This window comes from Pteropus vampyrus, unplaced genomic scaffold (assembly GCF_000151845.1).
Source record: "Pteropus vampyrus isolate Shadow unplaced genomic scaffold, Pvam_2.0 Scaffold123, whole genome shotgun sequence".
Lineage (NCBI taxonomy): Eukaryota > Metazoa > Chordata > Mammalia > Chiroptera > Pteropodidae > Pteropus > Pteropus vampyrus.
This window is the reverse complement of record NW_011888904.1, coordinates 3324900-3332632: the sequence shown is the minus strand read 5'-3', so window position 1 is coordinate 3332632 and position 7733 is coordinate 3324900. Positions and strand designations below refer to the sequence as shown.

The window sequence follows — 7733 nt, the reverse complement described above, 5'->3', positions numbered from 1 at the left end:
GTATAGTACTGACCTGCTCCTAGGATAGCTGGAGGTCCTGGTGGCCCTGGGGGTCCCGGTGGCCCAGGAGGACCAGGTCTTCCAAAGCCAGGTGGCCCAGGCATGCCAGGAACACCTGGGGGTCCCTGGGGCCCAACAATAGTCTCCCCTTTCTGGCCCTGTCAAGGCAAGGGCACAGGAACAGAAGAGAGAAAGCACCGTTAATCACTACAGTCCTGTCTATTCTTTGTATGAGGACATCTGTAAGAAGTCAATAAACATCAGCTATTTTCATCATCATCTTCAATCTTGGGCACGACTCAGGTGGTGAATGACTTAAAGAGCAGCCCAGTCATTATGTTTAATGACACTTTAAGAACCCCAGAGGGCCTGGAACTCAGAGGGCCCTAGAGGGATCTAGTCTAGCCTTCACAGTTCACAGATAAAGAAACTGAGGCCTAGATAAGACACAGCTTGCCCAAGACCTCAAAGCAAATTATCAGCAGGGCTGGAAGTGGAACCCCAGTTTCCTGGCTTTATTGGGTCTACCCTCACAGCAAGCTCAGGGACCAGAGTTTGCTAGTGGTCCCTGAGGGTCAATGATCTGGTCATAGTCTTGTTTGAGGCATAACTTGATTTTCTCCTCTGTGCCCTGGAGAAACTTGTCAACCTAAGAAGACCAAGCCTATCTAGGAGCTACTTCTTTGATTAAATTTCAAAAAAAATCAAATAGCCATTCTGAAAATATCTCCCTCACCTTCCATTCTGTTTCTATTACCTGATGTGTTCACCATTAATAACTCTTTTTGATGAGTGAATTTTTCACCATTGACATGAATAAAGCAGCATTTAGTGACCTGAAAGTTACCTGGACGCATATGGCCTCAGCCAGCTCCCTTTTCTCCATGGGCTCCAGCCAAGCTCTCCATCAGTAAACAAGGATGGGGGAGAGAGGCCGATACTCAAGTCCTGCCTCAGCTTGTGGTGCTATGACTGACTCTTGACTCTCCTAGTCACACTGGGGACTTCAGGGAAAGTGGTGGCTCAATGAGGAAGAAGTATGGAGGGTCACTACTCACAACCAAGCCTGGACTTCCTGGCAGGCCTGGAGGCCCCGACATAGAGAAGTCGACGATAGAGTCTCCTTTTTCTCCTTTAAACCCCCTGTCTCCATTCTCCCCCTGGAAGCAGAGAACATTCAGAGAACATTTAGTAAGAGTAGGGTGAACCAGTCACTGACATAAGCCCAAGAACTTGGAAACGCAGGCCCAGTTTTGGCAGAGAAATACCTTCAAGCTGTTCAGAAAATGTCTCAGGTATGCTGGATCCACTGGAGGCCCTGAAAAAAAAAAAAGCTTTGTAAAATTCACAATCATACCTTATAAATGTACAAATAAGAGTCTCCAAATTGGCAACCATGGTTATTTCCTAGTGGAAGTGACCCCTCATTGGTTTAACTAACAAAGTGTGTACTGGGCTTGGAGACAGAAACCGGTCCTGGTCTGGATCCCCATCCCAGACACTGGGAGCCTGGGCACATCCCTGGCCCTCTTTAGGCCTCTTTTTGCATATGAAGCATGAATAATTGGAACTTCTGACCTCTCTTGACAATGTTCCATCCTGTACATGCATCACCTATGACTGGTGTCTCTAGACCTCTGTGGAGCTTGCGGTCAGGGTGCTTATGTAATTAGTCTTACTTTCCGGCCAAGTCGGATTCTTCAGGAACAAAAATCAAAGGCAAGATCTAGCACGAGAGTTGGAATACCTGGTGGTCCCTGAGCCCCCTGGTCGCCTTTTTCTCCTTTTGAGCCGGGAAGACCCCAGGATCCTTTTTCTCCTTTAACACCTGCCATCAAATACACACACATTAAAAAAAAAAAAAAAGTAGAAAATCACCTTCGTTCTATATAAAACCATTTTGAGACAAGTTTTTTAAGTTGAGCCCCTCTAGCAAAGTCCATTCAACAAACAAAGGCCAATTGAGGGTATAAAGTCCTCTGCTAAATGATGAGGAAGACAGAGGTAGGTGCGGCAGACATATTTCTAACCTTGAAAAGCTCGGTGTCCTTGGGGAGACAGACACAGTGAAGGGTAACGGGACACAGGATGGAATAAGTGCCATCATTAAGATGCTAGCAGTGCATCATGGGAGCCCAGCAGAGGCCTAACGTTAACTCTCTCTTCATGCACATGCCTGAGGCTCCATGCCAAGTCAAGCTTCTAGTCCCATCTCATCTAGGCCCGTACAGCACAGTGGTGTAAGGGGAGGAGAGGCTCTCTCAGGAGTGCCCACCAGGACAACAAAGAGTGGTAAGCATTCCACTGAGAAGCTGGAAGAATGCCAATTATGCAGCGCCCCACTCCCCACAGTGCTTGTGAGAAGCACCCTTTCTGCAAAACTGGTGTCACAGCCATCCTTTTCTCCCTCAAATCTGTATAAGGCAGACGGGCATGGAGGGAGCCTTCCAAGAGTTCAGCATTTAGGAAGAGAAGTGATCTCCTTTCCCCACTTGATGAGTGGGTGGATGCTAGATCTTTGAATTCCTGGTTCCTAAGAGGTGTGATAGATAAACCGATCAATGCTCTTGAGCCTAGAGATGGGGATACACGGCATAGATTTGGGGCTCAGGCTTCCCAACATAGGGGAAGAAATGTATCAGAAGCATGATGCTGCCAGCTGAGGGGGTCAGTGGGGGATGCAATCACACTTGGCAGGGCCTCACTGATGTGGGGAGGGGAGGGGAGCTGCTGAAGCCAGGACCTGGAGAGCAGAGCCTGCGGGTCCTCTACTGGCCCACAATGAGCCCAGGATAGCGGTGATGCCAAGAACAGAGGACAGCGAGCTTACCACTGCCCACATGGCTGCTCACCCCAGGGAGCAAGAGTAAACCCACAAGTAAGGGGGAGAACAATGGGCTCACCCGGGGCTGCATCCAGAAAGGTTCCCTCCCCCTCCTACCAGAGGAACCCTGTGGGGAAGCGGAACCACTTGGGGATCTGAGAAAGCAAATCCAGACCAGCCCCTCCTCCCCAGGGTCCGCCTTGCAGCAAGAGGAAGGGAAAGCCTTGAACTGGATCTGAGCTTAGAGTATGAAAACAGCCTGGACTTTGTAACCAAAAATGACAGAAAAATCTGAGGCCACCAGGGTCTGCCAGGGGTGACAGAGCCAAACCAGAAGTCAGTATTAGAAATAGGGGGGAAAAGCCTTCTTCTGTTTAAACTTCAAGTTTTCAGACTTCTCAATCGAAAGGGGGACAATGGCGTGATAGGGTACATGGGGACAGGGGACCAGAGTGAGTGCTCGCCTGCAGGCTCCCGTGTCCTGGCCTTTCCCATTCTCTGATGTGTGGCAGATAAGCTCCAATAGGCCTTGAACAGAGTTTACTAATCGAATGCTCAGAGCCAGTGTTTCCCATTCTTAACTGTGCATCCACTTCAGTGGAGAGCTTGCTAAAATGCAGCTTCTGATTCAGCAGGTCTGCTGTGGGACCTGAGATTCTGCATTTCTAACAAGTTTACAGGAGATGAAGATGCTGCTGGTTCAAGAATGCTTTGCAACAAAGGTCTCCTGAACTTCCGTGGCCCTGCTCTGTACTAGCTCTTGGTATATTGCATTCTAGTGATTTTTAAAATAGTTTCACCTAACAGAGTTTAAGGGCCTAGGTGGCAGGAATGGTGGGGACTCATCTGTCTTAGTCCAGTGCCTGGGACAGCGTCATGCAAGGAGAAGGTATCAGTGGATGTTTATGAGCAAACTAACAAAAAAATGGACAAATGGAATGCTTTCTAAGTAGGAGGCTCAGCAAGATGTGCAGAATAGACACATGGATAACAAAATCTAACAGAGGTGCCCAGTCCCGCAGCCTTGGCTCAGCCACCCCACTCCCACCACATGTATCCAGGTCTTCCTGACCACTTAGTTCATGCCCAGCACCGGGCAAATGGAAACCACCTTCTGCAGAGATACGAGAGTCTGCAAATGTCCCAGAGAAACATCAGGGAAAGGAGGGAATGTGTACCATGAAAGGTGATGAGTTCTGAGTTTCCAGGATGAGTGGTACCAACCTGGAGAGAAAGAAAGGAAAGGTCAGACATTGCAAACCCTGTCCTGGTGTTTGCATGCTCAGTTAGCCACTGTCCCCTGTCCTGGGATGTGTGATAGGAGAAGCAATGTCATGGAGTCAGGCTTTCTTTTGGCTCTAGAGCCCCACAAAGCTCCGAGCTCCCCAGCAGCCCTCAGTGCACAAGGGTCCCAGGTCTTCAACTGGAGGCCCAGCATGTAGCGGGGCTGAGGTGAAACCTCCTGGCCATACAACTCTGCAAAGGAGAAGCCCAAAGCTTTAAGACAAGAAATTGTGGCAGTGTGGTTTAGTCAGCCAAGAGCAATCTTGGCCCCCTTTCTTATTAATTAAGATTGATTCATACGAGAGGTCAAGCATCTGAGTGAGTGATATACCCAGCCATGAAGCTGAGCTGCCATTAGCTTCGCTACTATGTATAATCAAGGATGAGCATAATCAACAGGAGCTGATGGTGGTAGTAATTAATAAAGGGGGGATATCATTAGGTTGGGGGGGCTATTCTGGGCTCCCCATTAAGAGTCTGAGCTGTTCTAGATAATATTCCTTCCCAGATTCTTGCGTTTCCTTACCTGTTAAAACAGAGCTACCTGCAACCCTGCTCTCAATAGCCTGCTTTCACCTTTTTTCCTAGTTGATATGTAGGATCAAAATGATCCCTCTGGGGCCAGGATCCTCCTATTCTTTTGGGTCGAGAGTCACGAGCTGCTCAGGGGTCAACGAGAGAAGATGGGAGAAAGGATGGAAATTTTCCAGGAAAAACATTTCTAGGTGAAGGATGAAGGCAGCAGCACCAAGCTGACATCTTACAGCCTGGCTGATAAAGTTCCTGCACTCCAGGCACGAGCACTAAGTAAATTGTGATGATTGGAAAGGGATTGAAATTTGACGGAGCTTGCGAAATGCTGGATACGAAAGAAGCATTTCTTTTTCAAGTGTCCATTTTGAGAGCTGGTCAAGAAATGTCCATGGTCTGGACCCCATGATGTCCAGCAGCATAAACTTAAAAAACTCACCAAAAATGCTCTGAGCTCATCTTCAGCTTCTTTTAAGTAACTTCGTGACCCCCAAAGGCCATGGCTACTACACACAGTCCTAGTACAGGTCATGGTAATTGCAGTGGCATTTTTTTTTTACAACATTCTCGTTTGTCAAGCACTGTCCCAAGGTTGGTCTATTTGAAGCCTAAAATCATGTTATCTGGGAGGCCCTTTGGGCACCAACTCATGGTAGGCGCCGGGGTGGGCCTGTGTCTCTCTGGGCTGCAGTTTCCCCTTCTGCATGATAGGAGTTGGGATGCAGCCTTTTCTCCAGAAGGTCCCTCCAGCACTGATATTTTATGTTTTCCTTCAGGGCATTGATGTAAACACGACTTGGGTTGCTGTCGTCCTCAGGTAGACCTGGAAGCCAGCAAGCCCTCTGCTCACCTTACACAGGTGGGTCCTGTCCTCTGTCTTCTCCAGAGCTTAACAGCCCTATACTGCCTCAAAGTTTAAACATGGACAGATGTCTGGGCAAACACTCAGTTGAACTGAGTCATATTAGAGCCTCTGACCCACGTCACGCCTCATCACTACCCCCAACAGGCATCAACTATGAACCCACTTCAAAAAATGTTTCTCAGTTGTAATCTGCAAGCTCCTGAGAACAGCGGGCATGCCTATCTAGTTCATCCTAGTTTCTCCAGGGCCTAGAGAAATACTTGGCATTCAGTAAGTACTCAGTTAATATTTGTCGAATGAATGAGAGGATGATTACACACAGTGCCATGACTAATGCCTGTGCGCAGGGAGAGGCCCACCCTTCCTGGGTTTCCCCACAGGACCAGGACCCATTCCAGGCTCCTGATATGGGTGAGACCTCAGGGACAGGGCCACTGACCAGCTGGGTAACCAAGCACATGCCTAATACTGTGGGGTCACAGTGCCCATACCTCCTTACTGGTGTTCAGGGGACCTGATTGACGGTCCCAGCTTCACGAATCTTGTGACCTTGGACAAGTCAGTGAGCTTGTCTGAGTCACAGTTTGCCACTTCATTATAAAAATGGAGAGAGAATCCTGCCTCTCAGCGTTGTGTACTGTGCAGTAATATGACAATTGGGAAAGGCTAGTACACAGTTGGTTATAGATTTTAGCCCTAAGTTCCCAATGCAAAGAGTACCGGAGTCTATTTTCCCGTATTATACTGCTCCAAACAAACACGAAGCTGATATGGTTGCGATAACAAAAGACATGCTTTTTTGATTGCATTAAACACTGTCAGGGTGTGCACCCTTTAAAGATCCAGTATGTTCCATTGCTGTAGTCTGTTATCTAGAAGCTTCTAGTCACTTAAGGGTCTATGTGCAGGTGACAGAAGACATCTAAGAGGACAGTGATGGATAGAAGGGGCTCAGGAAAAACACGGATTGTCTTCTCTGAGCTGTTTTCTATGCCAAAGCCTGCTCTTTGTGGCAGTGACTGTATGCTACTTACTGGTGTTTTGCAGTGTGGCCGGGCTGGTATTGGAAAGACAGCCTGTGGGAAGTGAGAACAAGAGAAGTGAGACCATGAGGACACCTGACCCCAGTTTAGGCCAGTCTGGTGCCCACTCCCCACTCCCCAGTGAAGGTCTCTCCCCTGACCCCACCCCCATCTTACTCCTTTGATGTTAACCACAGCTCCAGGTGGTCCAGGGGGGCCTGGAGGACCAGGTAAGCCAGGTGGGCCCTGAAGGGAGAAAAAAAGGCCATTCCTGAGTTGGGGTTGTGAGTGCAAGATACTTTCCCCGGGTTTTGGGGACACACGAGGAAAAGAGTTTTCTCTAAAGCCTACTACTTCTCTCATAGGTAGGCCGCCGGTCCCTTCTACAGAGGACATCTATATCCGTGACCTCATTGCATCTTCACAATGACCCATGAGGGAGGCAGCAGAGCAACAAGTATTGTCTGGTTTACAAATGGAGATAATGAAGCCCAGAGAGGGGAAATGATCTGCTCAAGGCCACTAGCGATTTATGGCAGAACTGAGATTGGAAATCAGATTATGACTCCCAGAGCAGCGCTCAGCCAATATGGAGTCCACCACCTCTCTATCAGTGCATCCCTAGTATGGAGGGTTCAAAGGGGTGGGGGTCCTACATGTGGTATGGTACCTGGGAGAGTGCCTCATAAATGCAAAAACAAATGCAAAACCTTGCTTGATAGCAAAGCCATTTTCAAAGCCAGGTCAGCCTGGCCTTAATACCATGCAACGTTTGCTTCTCTAAGAATGGAGGGATCCCAAGCATGACCTTGCGGCGGGAGGGGTGAGGCTCTGACCACAGGGATGAAGAGTCTAGCTCATTCAGAAGCTGCCCTGATCACTCCAAGTGAAGGCATCAGTGTCTGCTTTACCTAGTAGCCTCAGTGGGCATGGTAAGTGTGAGTCAATCCTTCAGTGCTTCAGTAAAATTGTTTTTCTGGATTTCTGGACACACGAAGCAGAGAGAGTGTGGTGCAAACAGAAGCAACAACAGTCTTAGAGCTGCTTTGCATCTTACCTTGGTGACCTTCGTGAGTCTGTTAACTTCTATAGGCCCCAGTTTCCTCTTATGTAAAACGAGGACCCCACAGAGTATCTCCCAGGACAGTTATTACCAAGATTGAGATACTGTGCTTAAAAGCACTTGGTACAGTGTCTGGTACACAGT

General features: G+C 48.4%; 1 protein-coding gene across 1 annotated transcript in view; it reads right to left on the bottom strand.

Moving 5' to 3' along the window:
* Window positions 1–7733, bottom strand: part of COL15A1 (collagen type XV alpha 1 chain) — a 161775-nt gene that overhangs the window by 72063 nt on the left and 81979 nt on the right. The window contains exons 23-29 of the mRNA XM_023534235.1: window positions 6704–6772; window positions 6539–6580; window positions 4003–4048; window positions 1748–1828; window positions 1269–1318; window positions 1059–1160; window positions 14–158 (exon numbers count right to left, since the gene is read on the bottom strand). Of these exons, the coding sequence (XP_023390003.1) occupies window positions 14–158; window positions 1059–1160; window positions 1269–1318; window positions 1748–1828; window positions 4003–4048; window positions 6539–6580; window positions 6704–6772 (535 nt within the window). The remainder of the gene's footprint in view (window positions 1–13; window positions 159–1058; window positions 1161–1268; window positions 1319–1747; window positions 1829–4002; window positions 4049–6538; window positions 6581–6703; window positions 6773–7733) is intronic.